The 15,388-nt window shown below is 44.9% G+C and overlaps 1 protein-coding gene across 1 annotated transcript in view; it reads right to left on the minus strand.

The window, feature by feature from the left end:
- The window catches only part of PDZD2 (PDZ domain containing 2), a 139,545-nt gene that overhangs the window by 62,282 nt on the left and 61,875 nt on the right, over nucleotides 1-15,388 (minus strand). Inside the window, exon 2 of the mRNA XM_069000968.1 lies at nucleotides 5,747-6,149. Within this exon, the coding sequence (XP_068857069.1) occupies nucleotides 5,747-6,149 (403 nt within the window). The remainder of the gene's footprint in view (nucleotides 1-5,746; nucleotides 6,150-15,388) is intronic.

The raw sequence follows: 15,388 nt of genomic DNA on the forward strand, positions 1-15,388 counted from the left end.
GGAAATGCTTTAACATTGGTGCTCTCACCTATGGTTTTTGATAGCTGAGTATGGTTGAGATCTCCTGCAATATAACCTCAAACATTCCTGTGCTGCCTTTGGGGACAGCTCATTCCCAAGAGTGAGGACCTCATTTCAAGGTGACACAGTAAAACTAACACACTGTAACTTATCCATTTCCAGACTATCTCTACATCCGAGCACCCTTGGAAAATTCAGAACAAAAACAAGATAAAAGGACTGGTTGCTACTCAAAATTAAAATCTACAGCACCACAGCTGTAGCTATCACTTAAATCACAGCAAAGGCAGGCAGAATCATAAGTCAGTTGAAAAAATCTGGCAGCAAGCAACTTAACCCCAGAAAATTGTGACAATTGTTGTTTTATGACGAGGTGGGATATAACTGGCAGCAAAAAATATTAACTGTAATTTCACTGCTAGTTACATCAAAGCACTTCCTAAAACCCCAAGCAAAAACAAGGCCAAGTTTTGTCAGTGCTGTACAGCTACAATTAAAAGACAGCCCTTGTCCCTCAGAGAGTTTACAACCCAAAACAGGCAACAAAGAGAGAAGACAAGCTTATCACAGTGCACATTAAAACTTCAACACAGTAGATAGCCTCAGGATCAATGTTAATGAAAGTTGGAAGAAAACACAACAGATAAAAAGACATTAAGAACTGAATCAGATTCTGAGGAAGGCCTTTACATGACTAAAAGTATCTACTACATTAACACCTAAAACCAGTGTTATTTATGTCTAAATCATGCATCATAAGAATCCCATAAAAGCCTTGATGAAACAGTAATTACTGCTTAGGTTGCCAAAAAAAATTGACGTAAAGCAACTTAGCTACAGTAGCTGTACTGGACTACCTTACTCACAGTAAGTTTTTCATTTTGGTACAGCAAAAGGGTGAGAATTTTTTTTCCCCATCAATTTTAACGAAACAGTAAAATGCTTAAAGCCATTGCATTATCTCAAGCCTCATGTTTTGATTCCTGCAATGTGCTATTAGCCTTCCTCTTCTGCTTGGCAAGATAAGGAACATTTTCCACTAACCAAAAGTAAAGGTAATGCTGGCATTTACCAACACTAATTGGCAAGAACTGCTATAGAAAGGCTGTCAGCCTTCCCTAACTGCAAAGTAAAATGCAATTCAAAAGCATTCATCCCCACCCAAGATGAGCCACATCAGTAAGAAAGCAATGATGGGCCCGAAGAATGAAGAGAACTGCTGATAAAATGTACCACATCATTGGAGCAGTAAAAAAGGAAATTCTGGCTGGTTCTCTACATACACACAAGTCTGTGTGCACCTGTGTATAAGCTCACATGTCTGGAAGGGGTTGTGGTCCATGCAAGCTGGGCTCAGTTGGGCTGTAAGAGCAAAGCTGGCTAGGCAGACACACTGCTCTGGTGGCTGTGACCAGAGTAGTGGGGTTAACAGCATGGAGCCAAGATCCTGAAGCACTGCCATAACCCAGACCTACCCAAAAACCTCTAGAAGGCATGACATTGAAGTTCCCTTGCTATCCCCTTTCTCTTCTTTTGTTAATAGATGGCACACTGACTTTAAGAAAGCATCACACACAGTTCCCAGAGCCACCGGATGCTGATCTGTTTCCATCCTGGAAAGGCATCCCACTACAACCCCACCCCACAGTGCCGCCACCACCACCCACAACACCCTGAACTCCTCCTGTGCCATGTATCTCTGGCACTGGAGAAATACTGAAATGCACAGTCCTAGCCCCTCTCACCCGCCTCCATTAACTATTAAAGCACTTTCACTCTGCCCAATGTCCTGTAGACAGTTTCCACCAGTCACTGATAAATTTGGATCTGGATTTCAAGCCCTTAAAAATTTGGATACTTACAAAGAAGTAAGAGGATTCAAGAGCATTCTGGGGGTGTCTTGGTTTTGCTCCTAACAGCTGGGTTTTTAAGGGCTTTCAGAGCATCCTGCTGGGGCAGGAGGAAGCCGAGGTGGCCGGTCTGTTCTGGTACAACTCATCTTTGTCCAAGCTCCCTCTGGCTTAATCAGCGAAAGCCTCTCATCATGCCAGCCAAACCTGGATCAGTTTAAGTCCCCTTTGACAACCAGACTCCCGCCCCTCACACTCCTAATCTGGTCTTTGCAAACCTCAGTCCTACTTCTGATCCCTGCCCATGCCAGCTGTATCTGGCCATCTCCGGGTACTCCTTAGGGGCTGAGCGGCTACAGAAGCAGTCTGCAGGTGTTCCAAAAACACCATGACAGAGAAACTGAGAACAAAACAGAGGGATTCTGTCCTACCAGTCAACACACTGAAACCACAGGAATGGTATATTGTGAGGAAACCTCACGGTTTCCTTTTCTTTATCATTTTTAGTGGACTCCATCAGACCCTTCCCATATTCCTCTTCCATCTGTGCCTGTATAATTACCAGCCTGCAAAACTACACCCTGTCTCAGGCCACTGAATAAAAGAAGTAAACTTTGATATCTGTATTTAAGCTCCCCAATCTTCCCAGGATGTGATGGATCATTACTCCAGCTCAGAGATTGCCTAATCTTAAATCACTGCCCTTGACTCCCACTGCTGCTAGCCTGGGTCCTCTCCAAGGTCAGGTCTGGTTTCCAGATCTTAGAGATCTTCCTGCCAGGCAGATACAGAGCTTTGCTGCTTTGAATCCCCACATTTTTAAAAGGCATTTAGGTTCATCCTAAAAATATTGCAGCATAACTTAACCACCTGTAAACATTAAATGCTGTCTGCTAATTGACAGGTACAATATTTACTGAGGGTTACATACCAGCAGACAGCCTAGCAGATTTGTTTATACACGGTGATAGCAATGCCAAGTGCAAGGAGAGACAGATCAAGATCTGAAAGATGAAAGCAAGCCTGAAGAAGGGGACTGGCACATGCACACAAACCAGTAACACAGGAATCTCCTGGCAGGTTCACTTGACAAACAGTATTCATCTCGCCTGTCGTTTCACAATCCAGCATTGCTGTTGTGAGCAGCATGCACAGAGAAAATGGGAGAGAAAATGGCAGAACAACCCCATGCTTGTGGGAGAAGTGCCCTGAAAGCAAAAGGCACTGAAATGACATGTGGATGCCTCAAAAGCACTCCCAGCACAACATCCCCTAGGCACTGGCCATGAGCTGGCCACTGGGATCAGCACAGCAGTGGCTGAAGACATGCAGATCAACCCAACCTCTTATCCCCTATTTTGGTTACAACAACTTCAAACTAACTTTCTACAGAGAGAAAAAAAAAGGTTATTTTCCTGGACTACACATTGCAGTTTCAGTAATGCTCCAGTCTGCCTCCTGGGGTGGGAAAAGAGCAATGCAGAGGACCAGCGAGGTCCTCCCACATCCATGCAGGTCCCCGAGTGGCTTCTCAAAGCCTTTCCTCCCACCTGCAGCCAACCTCTTTGTCTGCCACAGGCTGCCTCTCCCCCTTGAAAGCAAATATAGTGCTCCCCAAGGGCACATGGCTGACAGCCCTGGATAGTCAATTAGTCAACATGTGGAGGAGATGGCAAGCATGGGGCAGGCAGTGGGGATGGAGCTGCTTTCCCCACGGAGAGGGTGCCCTGCCAATGCCCCCTGTCCCTGCTCAGGAGGAGATAACTCATCCTGCGGCTACAGGAGGTTTGGCTCACTCTTTGAAGCCTGGAAGGAGGCTGCAGCTTCTGACAGGACGTCCTGGATGCCGTTTCCAAAAGGCTCCTGACACGACTGGATCTCATATGCCTGAGTGCCAGGTCACGCTTTGAAAATGGAGCTGTAAGTGAGATCTGAGGTTCCCAAGTATATTTATTCCTTGCCTTTCCCCCCCCCCCCTTTTTTTTTTTTTTAAACAGGACATAAATAGTTTTGAAAATTTTATTCACCATCCCAATTCAATACTTATTAAGAAACTGAAGTAAGCCACTCATTACTCTGATAGCAGCTACCCCACAGATGCTGTTAAGTGATGGGCTTCTCTAAGGACCCCTGGTCTTTAAAAAGCAAAGGATGAGCTAGGCATGTTTTCAGGCTCCATCTATTCACATTTCTCCTCATTCAAATGTCAGGAAAACGTAATTAGTACTGACACAGACAGAGGTCATATTTCTAAGCAAAATATTAGGGGGGAAAAAAAAAAAAAAGAAGCAATTTTACTAAACGACACTACACCACAACTGAAAAGATTATAGCTCTTGAATTTTTCCAGTGCCTCAGCTATGTTTTTACGTTTTACAAAGTCATCTTGTATGTGCTTTGCGTTAAAAATGTATTTATTGCTCACATTTATATATATATATATATATATTTATATATATGTTCTGAATTTAACAATTTACTCCTCAGACCAAAATGATTCAAAACATCAAGGTAGCCCTAGAACAAGATGGCTCTGGATCAAAAGTTTCTTTTTTTTTTACGTATATATATTTTTGGCTTTCCACTTCAAAAAAAATGTCTGATCAACTTCATTTATAACATGTGTTTAATTACACATCTTCAGAACAGATTCAGCAAGTTTTATATGGACCAGAGCTTTCAAAATACCAAATGATTCACTTATTTATTTTTAAGCTTTTAATGTTTTCTTTCAGAATGACTACAGTTATGAGGCTTGCAAGAACACACACACAAACACCCTACCCTTTCTGTTGCACCATAAAATCCAACGTGTCTCACTGATGCGAAGAGCAAGTTTTTGCAATTATGCTTCTTTAAAAACCAGAGCTTTTTTAAAATTGCTTTTAGCTCCTACTAAGTACTTTAAATTAAATTACTGTAACTTCACAACCACGATCACCACTACCCTGGAGTAGTGCTGAGGAGCACTCATTCAGAGGGCACATTTAATCCCCTGCTTTTCTCAACAGAATTTAGTGATGAGATGTCCACTCACAGTGCTTTGTCACCAGCTTTGAAGTCTTAAAACCAAAACCAGCTGCTGCAGCCAGACCCAAGCCCAACAAAGTAGCCTTCATCTGTTTATACTATCAGTGCCTCTGGAAAGATTGGCAGACAGTGCTTCTGGTGATAGATGCATACTGAAACCTGATCAAGGCTTGGGTTATTTTCCTCCATCCAGAAATGCTGCAATTCTAGACAAGCAACAAACCCCAAGATCTCCATTAGGACAAAGAGAAAAGCAATGAAAGCCCTGATCCCACTGTCGTCCCAAATATTAACAAATTGTCCATCTCATCAACTCTGAGCAAAATCCACAATTACTTCCATGTGGCTCCCAGACACTGGCCAAATAAGTTTCATAACACAAATACATGCAACGTGGTCTGGTGCACCAAAAAGGGAAGCTTCAATCCCAATGTTAACATGAACTGTAAGGTGACATCAAGTTCAGGCAGAGCTAAACATGAAGCCTCAAAGGACAAAATTACCATCTTCTACTGACACCGCCTGCTCCAGTGTTGTAGGGTCATCAGTTGCCTCAACAAAAAATCCTAAGGCCAACTCTGGCAGGTCAAGAGATTGAAGGACCTTCCCCTCCATCAGAGATGGAGTATGACAGAGGTTTCCAGCAATTATTATTTAACTCCCCAATCCTCCTGCCCCCTGTTTTAAAATCCCATCCCACAACTGTGTACCCTGACAGCTTGTTCTGTCACCTACAGGGTCAGCCCAAGGCCAGAGCATTGAAACAAGAGAACTGATTGAGAAATCAACCTAATTTGCTTGCATACTTGCTGCTTCCTTCTCTAGAAGGAACAAAGCAAACATACCTGGGCAGCCTGGTCCCCAATGTCTGGCATGCCACCATCTGACAGCCGGCCCCGGTACGGTGCCCCGGTGCCCTGGTGCTGCTCTTCCCCGTTGCTTTCTGCTTCAGAGGTCTCTGGCTGAGCAACCTCCACCTCCATCGGGGTGCAGTGCCCGTTCCCGTGCTCTGAGCCCAGCTTCTCCTTGCTGTCCTTGCTGCCTGGTGTCCTAGTGATGACCCCGAACTTCCGGGTCCTCTTCCCATTTTGAGCAGCTCTGTCTCCAGGCTCGGGGCTGGGCTTGGCTTTGGGATCACAGCTGTTGCTGTTGTTGCCGTTGGAGGGAGGCAGAGGGGCTTTGCGCTTGATGCGGCGCAACATGATCAGGTAGACGAAGCCGCCATTCCAGCACTGCTCGGCCAGGTAACTGCAAGGAAAGGGATGCGTGAGGATCGCCGACCACTCGCCCCGCAGTGCCCGCATCCCACCCCGGCATCCCAGCACACTGCACCCTGTGATGTTCATGCACTGTCTCAGCCAGCTGATTACCTGATGTATGGACACATTAGGACAACTCGAGGCATTGGCAAACGCTCTCTTTCCTCAGTATTGGAAGAAAATACCAGGAATAAATAACAGCCCTACCAGCCACCCAGGCTGATCCCACCACAGCATAACGTGACAGCTGGTAAATGCCACCAGTTCCCATGACCCTGACCTCCATACCTGCAGCACAGCAACATGGAAAGGTGGAATAAGGAAAGCAAAGCAGAGAATGTTTCCAGCAGAGCATTAAAATAAATATCTTCTAAAAAAAAATTGAAAATCAGGCAGGCTTCATTTGTGCAGCAGCCCACAGAGCATCTGCATCTGAAATGAGCCTCCTTACTGAAACTAATCTTCTGTTTCAGAATACGTACATGCTTTGAAGGCCTCAGGGAAAACAAAAAATCAGCCACTAGGGTAAGCAGGTGATGCCTTTTCCTGGTCTTAAAATCAAGAGTCATACACAGTTAGAAGGGGAAAAGGGATTTTACCTTGGTATTTATTTTAAGGATCCTTAGGTGCACACATCCAGGTCATATGCATTGAACTGCACCCTGCCAAATGCCCACCCCAAAAGATCGGTATAAATTATAGGTTTTTATTAATTAGCATATCTATCAAAGGTTCTCTAATGAGAGGCTCGAGTGAGCCCCCCTCCCCAAGGAACCTTCCCCTGGATGGTTCTATCTTAGTTTACAGAATGTGTTCTGGAGAGGACCTTGGAGTTTGGGGCACACTGATCCCTAGCTACGAAGCTTCTAAAATGTTTAGTCTCTCAGCTTGACAAACAAGTCCAAGATTGTAGGGGAAAAGCACTAAGAATGCAGAAGTTGTAAAAAAGGTATAACAGGGGTATAAAAGAAAAGGAAAAAATCTTCATGGCATCACAGGCACAGCACCAACGGCCCCAATACAGCAAAGCATGGCACTACAAGGCATCCCAACTACTTTATAGGGACGTGGAAATCAAGTGGGTTTCCTTCATAGCAAGCATATTCCAGTCAAAATGATCCAGGGGCCAAATGATCTCAGCTGTGCAAGGAGCAGCCCCCAGGTTCTCCTACCAGAGCAACGCATCAGCTCCACTCCCGAAGTCTCTGGACATGCCTTGGAGCAATTAACATTTCTGCTTCAAACAAACCCTCTGTGACCTTACAGAAACTGCACCCACTGATGCAAAAGGGGAATCTAACTTCATGCCTCTCTTAGGAAAGGATATACCTCAACCCAAATTCTTGAAATATTTGGGTTCTGAGCCAAGGGTGTAACCAACTGAGAGTACAAACAAGCTGGAATTTGTACATAGCAGGTTTGTATGTGCCCTTTCACACTAATTTAGGCCCCAAAACTATATTGCCTTTCTCACTAGTGAAGGCAGCATGAATTTCCCAGAGCATCAAATAAGCCTCTGCTACAATGATCTCTTCACTAATATGGAGCAGCTGCTGAACCTACAGCTTTTAGTGGAGATGAGAAGCTAGGTGTGGAGTTGAACCATAGATCATGAGAGAAAATAGCACAGCACTTGCACTTGAGAGAGGAGGAACCACTCAGGAGTCTGCCACCAAGTTTTTTCCATCCCTGCTGCTTGCAGGCTAATTTTCCCTTTCCCTTTCTTAAAAGTTGTTTGGCCTTAAAATAAATCCTTCAAACTTAATCCTGCACAGAGGTGACTTAATGGCAAAACAGGAAAAGCAGCTATGATAACCCCTGAAGCAAATGAGTGAGGAAAGCACTCTCAGCTACTCAAAGTAATCCAGACCAGCCTGGCAGTGGCTGGAAGTAACATAATGGGTGTGTGTTTCTGACCAGGGACAAGAGCTGGTATTTTCACTCCACTTCTTCCCAAAGCTTCGATATCCCCCACAGACAACATCAGCATTCAAATCACTTATATTTAATTAGGAAGACTGATGTTCAAATGAATACCACAACTAAATAACCTTAACAGCAGCCCTGGAGCAACAGACGGGAAGGACAAATATGCTTGCTGTGCCAAAGTTCCCAGTGAATATAAACTGAACTCCAACTCCCTGGACAGTCCTTTCAGTTTTCACCAGGCAATCCTTTTTTTACTCCCCCTTCTCCAGACATAAAGAGTATTTAAACAAAGCCCTAAACCCATCTTTTTCCAAATGGCTGAAATCAGACAGCCAACAAGCCCCAGCGGTTGAGAAGTCTCTGCAGCAAAGGTCAGTGTCTGGGTGGCCACAAGGTGACACTTGGCTCTGGGAGACACATGAAGCTGGCAGGACCTGAAGGGTTAGCCAAAAAAAAAAAATCCTGAACTAAGATGGAAGTATTTTTGATTATAAAGTTAAAAGAAGAATTCTTTTAATCAACTGAAAAGGGGCAGTTCTGTTCCAGAAACAATATGGGCTGCCTGTTTTTCACATTTATCTTTCAACTCAAATTTCAAGGCAGCCAGTAAAGTTGATTAAAATTCATGACTTTTGCTTGCAGCAATACCACTGCACTCTGATCCATCACACATAAGCCTGATAGCACTGCTTCTCCTGGCACATGGAAGCAGGAAAGCAGCTCCTCTTCCCATAGTCGTGTGGCTTGCGTGGGTGCTGCCCACCCTGTCTTTACGCAGTGTCAAGTCTGTCTGACTTGTTTCTGTGCAGGTGCATGTATATGGGGCTTTTTGAAACACCAATCTCTGAAAATCTGTATTTTTTAATGCCAGCAACCAAGTGCATGCATATCAACTACTTGATTTAGGAAGTAAGAGGAACAAGAGGGAACTTAGTATATGTCCAAATAAAGTAATTCTAGAGAGGCAAAAATAATTTACTATTTCACCTCCGCTCACGGCACATTTATTCTGTTCATAAAGTGTAAAGCTGTAAGAAAAAGGGAGGGTTTTTTCCTATCCATTCTTCATACACAATCATCCCTCCAGTCTGAGCAGGGTTACAGCAAGTGGTTATAGGTGCAGCTGCACTGAAGTCAACAGAGCTGTGCTGATTTACTCCGTATGTTGAGATGGCCTGCATGTTCCAGGCATGCAGCCTGTAGTAACTCATGCGTTTATGTCTTCTTGAGTACTTCTCAGCAGTTCAAAGAACACAGTAAGTTTCCATGAGAAAAAAATAAGTATTCTCTGGGTCAATGAGACATCTTTGCATGGCAGCAAGTCACTGCATATATCAGATCATGTCAGGTATTTCTGGACAGGCTAAGTCCTGCTGGGACCAGTGATGCAGTTAAGTGGCATCATTTTCTCAAGAGTTTGTTTCAAACCAAACAGCAGGAAAACCAGCACTAATATAACATGAAACTCATACCACAAGATAGGAGCCAAGAGGAAGATAATATACTAAGAAATTGTGGTCATTTTATTATATTGCCCTCCCAAGACAGGGATGATGGTAACCAAGGAGCCTGAGCCACCTGTAATTTCTGCTAAGTACGTGCCACCTACTTAGCTGGTTTCCTTTTCTTCCTTTGCCATTTCTTTGCTGTTTAAGTAAAAAGCCAAAAACCACCAGGGAAGCACAGAAAGCTCTCAACATTTTGTACAAAGAACAGGTAAGGTTGTATTAAATGAGTGAGAACCTTCCGATTTTAAATCGCTTTCTATCAATCCGGGAGCATCCCATTCCAGAAAGGAGTAGTGGGACGGACTCAATAAAATGTAATCATACAGTCTCTGGACAGCAGAAAACAGCAAAAAGACAGACAGGACCCCAAATCCCCCTTCTCAAGGGGTTGAATGTGTACAATGCAGACAAGCCTTTTTTTTTAGATTTGGTCCCTGTAGAGCACGCAGAGAGATTTTAGCAATCAGTACACCAGCAGTGTCTCAAGGCAGGGCAGGATCAGAGCTGATGAGCACATGCAGCAGCTCTCTGCACAGGTGTGGGGAATGAGCTGCAACCTCCCAGTTGTCACTCAGTTTAAACGCAGACCTCAGCTTGGATGGAGAAGGTGTGCGAACAAAGAACATCCCTAATTCAGCTTTGATTGATCTAAATTTATTGAAAAATGAGACTCTCTGTTTCTCAGTTTGGTTTGCAGGGGATGGAATAGGTTTTGGTGAAAGCCTTAGATCTCATACACCAGCTAAGAAACCTTGGGCAGACACTCCAGCTGCCACCAAATCGCAACACATAACTAATTCTATTATCACTGATTTTAAGAATGCAAGAGATTTTACTAGCTGATCATACATCTATTAGTATCAGCTATCAAACCAAAACATTTTACCAGCAGAATACCCATTCACACTTTCTGTATTTTCCAGTTTTTGCAAGGTAGTGTCAAATCTCCCTGGCACAGCTGGGAGTCCCCTTAGAGACTGCAGCATCATCGCCACAAAGAGGATCTAAGAAAAAATCACTGAAATATTGGCTTGGAAACATTTCCCACTAGCATGCTCAGAAGGAAGGACCACCCAGCTGCTCCTGCTGCTTTGATCTCACCCTGGCACCAGTGCTGGTAAAACCCCAACCCATCTAAAACATAACCCTTAAGCAGTGGGGAAGACTTGATCTTCTCAGTAGTAGACAAACCATGAAAATGTTAATAATCTTTAAAACCAGAGGAAAGCTGTTTTACACTTGAAACAGAGCTGGAAAGTTACCTCTTGCAAAGCTCAACCACAGGCTGGAAAATGCAACCTGTAGCTGGTATCAAGGGACATTTAATACCCTTTTTGTATCAGAGCTATAAAGACAGAGACACACGTTCACTTTCTTGGGAGACTATTTTGAGTTATTCAGCCAAATCCCATTTCTCCCCTACACAGCTGAGCTGACTGCTGTGATCACAAGAACTGATAAACTCACTGAGTTTATTCCAGCTTCCTTGGCACACACGTGAAGTGTCAGACTCGGAAGTAGCGTCTTGGACTAAGACAGTAATTTTTTTCTTTTTATATATATATATATATATTTGAGTGTGTGCATGTATAAATGCAAAGATTTACTGACTTGACAAGAGCATGGTGTGACAAGCTCTCTGTCACATCCTATCTCACTTGAACAAATGCAGACAGCCACACTGAGCCATGGAAAAACCAAAGCAGATCCAGCAGCCATAAGAAAGCATCTGGATCCACTTTAGGGTCAGAAATACTGAAGTATGTTTATTTTACACTAATAATACTATTTAGCATTTCTCCAGAAACCTTCATCCTGATAGATCAGAAAGTGCTTTGGAAATGATATACACAGAGCATCACTGACATCTCACTAGCCAGCCCATTGTGCGGCTCACCAAGACACGAAGCAGAAACCTCAGTCGAGACGACCACTTTCAGAGCCCCTGCTTAGCCCTCCTGGGACCTATAATGTCCTTTGCAGGACAGGCAGACCACAAATTTTTATGCTCTTCTCAGAAGGACTTTGGCATGGTAAAATGTCTTGAAACTCAATCTTCTCTAGGCTGGAAAGATGAAGGGCAGTGCAGATCCTCACAGAACTGAAACCTCCAGCCCCAAGGGGGATTTTAAAAGCTAAACTTAACAAACCATTTCTCCATGACACCTGCAAATGAGCTAACCTGCTTTTCAGGTAAGGCAAATTAATGACTAACAGTGACTGATGGAAGGGCACAGGGATCCTGATGAAACCCTCACCTCCCTGCTGTCACTGTGCAAGAATACCCGTCCCACTGAGGACTGATTTTGGCAAGCACCAATGGAAGCTTTCCACAGATTGCCACGTCTTCAGCCAGGAGTCAAGCCTGCCTTAATGCCTGCAGGCAAAGGGAAAACACCAACCTACGAAGTCCTGGGCAAACCTTGGTACATCCAAGTTTGCAAGAGTTCCACCTCCTCAGAGCTGCAAGGATACCCCATGAGCAGCCCTCTCATCCACCTCCTTGGAGGACTACATTCTCCAGCCATAATTTATCTTAGCAGAAAGCAATTGGTAAGCTTGGCTGCTACTTCAACACAGTCTTGGGCACAGAGCTGAAGCACACCAGGAATGAGCTTGATCCAGTATCTCATCACCAACAAGCCCTTTCCTGCCCCAGGCTCTGCAGGCAATGGCACATACAAGGGACACAATGTTCTCTGCCTCCCTTAATAAACATGAGGAAGGGCAGAACGGGCAAAGGAAAAGTCAGTCACAGAGCTCAGCTACTAATCACACCCAGGGTGTGCATTCAAACAGCCCAGGGAACACAGAAGGTGCTCCTATCTCCCTTTCCAGGATGAGCAACCCTCAGCTTGTGGCCAAGGTTAAGCAGCAATTCCCCCAAGTCTCCCAGGGGCCGTGGCTCTCTATGGCACACCAGGTTTTTCTCAGGGTAGCCAAATTGGCAGCCTTCTGAAAAAGAAAGCTGAACCCAGTGGTTTTGTCTATGGCATGTTTTTCACAAATTTATAGCAAAGAATGCAATTAGACTTGTTGAATTTTCAAGAAAAAACAACTTTGGAAGTTAAATTTCAACGTATATTTGGTAAGGCTGGCAGGAGGCCTTGGGCAAGACCTCCTTGCACACTGTGAAATCCTGAACTCTGAGAGTGGTGGAAAGCAAGTGGACAGAGGATTGCTGTTGTTTTCGTGGACTCCCTGCCTGCTTACAGCTTTTGCTGGAAGATGGAATTGCGACACAGGACCAAGACAAAGCCTGGTGAGATACCTCACTCCACCTGGTATCAACGCAATGACGTGGCTTTGAATTTGGGAAGACTGAATTCCTTTCCTCTTCCTGTGCTCCACATCCCTGACAGCACCCCAGGCAAGTCTTTCCATGGAAAGATAGGGCCAACAACATGCCATCCCAGAGTTGCTGCAAGGTCTGAGGTGGTGAAGCCACTGAATTTAAATATTGGAGTTTCACAATCACCTTACATGTGGGATCAGCCTACACCAAAGAACACCTCAGCCTTCCTCCCACCCCATATCCTGCCTGCTCAGGTGCTGGCACAGTCATATGGGCAACACTACAAATGAACCCAAAGAGGGAGCCGATCCAGCTTGAAACTAACCCAGCCACAGCAAACTTTTAAAACACAGCCCAACACCCTCATCTGGTCCCAGCAGCACAGAGGCAGGGACAGGAGAAGAGACACACACTGGCAGTGGCAAGGGACCACACTTCTGCTCCCACCAATAGCCCCCACCTATGCAGAGCTGAGAGACGCATGTGGACACTGCCCAGGGCAAGGGAGTTGCACACACCATACAGACAGGAGCAGTGTCTGGCCTTGGCTGCATGGCATTCACACCTCCCATTTCTAAAACCCAAAGGATAGCCACCCTCGCCACAGACAAGGAAGCCCAGCTGAATCACATCCCCATCACAGGTGTGGAGAGAAGACAGGCTGGATCATTTCAATTATGCTGGCACAGCACAAAACACACACACTTCTGCCCTGCATGTTGAGATGCTTCAGAAGCATATCTAGGGCTTTGGGAGAGCAACAAGCAGAGAAGGAACCTCCAAATACACTGCACATGTACAAAGGATGTGAACGGCTACACCAATTCCTCTCCCCTCCCAGAACAAACATCTGAACAGGATGACTTGAGGAGCTGCATAGCTTCTCCACACCTGAGGAACCCCCAGAGCTCTGATGGACATCCTGAACCTAGCAGATTTTGCAACTGCAGGCATCACAAAATCCTTTGGGATTTGCTGATGTATGGCTGTGCTAGCAGGGCAGAGCAGTGATGGTGCACTCAGACTGAAGAGATTTTGGACTCAAGCTTTACAGAGGTGCTGATCTTACTGCAACTCCCACATCTGCATTTACAAGTCAGAGTAGACAGAAATACATGGCGCTTCTTGGATTTGGGTCCTAGAAACAGACTAATAACTATCAAGGAGCCAAATTCTCTTTGTTCCTTGGTTAGCGGCAGAAGTGTACAACCATCCTGGCTCCAATTCGTTAGTTCATAGCTCTGCTGCAAACAGCCGTTTAGCTGGATACACAGCCAAGTTCACAGATATAATTTCCAGTTACTAAACATATATACAAATATACTAAACAATTCCAAGTGGCTAGTTATCAGTTCAAAAATTACAAAAATCTTGGCTGTAACAGGACAAAATGATACTAAGTTTCATATGGGCATTATCACCTGCAGTTACCCCATGACCCATGCTGTGTTACTGCTGTTCAGACACAGTCTCTCCCACCATGATGACTTCCCCCAGAATACATGCTCCTGGAAGCTCCAAATGTCGTCCTATGCAACTGCTTCCAGTTCCCAATGGCCCTCTGTGCAACTGATGTTTCACTGAGCACTTAAGAGGCAGGTTGAGTTTTACACCTCTTCTATGCTTTTACCAAAGAAGGCATCAGTTTCCCTTCCTCAGGAAGCCCAGAGGTGGATGTGCTCTTTCTGGATGACATATTGCTCCTACCAAGGTTTAAGACTCACTCCATACTGGAAAGCCCAAACAAGTTCACATTTGCAAAACATGGAGCAGAACCACAGAACACTCCGAGTTGGAAGTTTCCAACTTTCTGAGTTGGGAAGGACCCAGAAGGATCCTCGAGCATAACTCCTGGTCCTCCACAGGACAGCCCCAAGAATTACACGATGTGCCTGAGAGCACTGTCCAAAATAAACCACCCAACTGGAAGGCATGCATGCCTCACACGAAGGAAGAAGGAAGAGGGTCAAAAGCCATCCACGTGTGACCCACATACAATGTGTGTGATGCTGCTGCCACTTCACCCTGCATTTTCAAATTTTGTCACTGTGTTTACACCTCACCACCCTATTTCCAGGGCTTCCTGCTATCCTCCACGCTATTTTAGGATCACCCCTCTAAAACAACCTCTTTCTAAGCATCCAGCTCACATCCTTGCCTCTTCCTCCCTGCAAATCTTTTATCTAATTCTGCCCCCAGTTTCAAATCACACCAGGAAGCAGTGACAGCCAGGAACAGATTTAACCTGAGAGAAATGGTTTGTATCCAAAATTGAATGAGAAGTTCAGCACGGACTATATTCTTTACCATAATCTAGGATTTTTGCACAGACACAGCTGCCAGGGAGGATGCCACAAAAATTTCCATTTGTGACTATGACAACCCTCTGATGCCAAGCTGACTGGTGGGAGGGCTGCAAGACCATGGGGGTCTGAATCTGCCCCCAGCCAGCACTGCTACAGGAGCACAGGGAAGTGCTAGTGGCAGGTACAGAAT

Source organism: Aphelocoma coerulescens (assembly GCF_041296385.1).
Source record: "Aphelocoma coerulescens isolate FSJ_1873_10779 chromosome Z unlocalized genomic scaffold, UR_Acoe_1.0 ChrZ, whole genome shotgun sequence".
Lineage (NCBI taxonomy): Eukaryota > Metazoa > Chordata > Aves > Passeriformes > Corvidae > Aphelocoma > Aphelocoma coerulescens.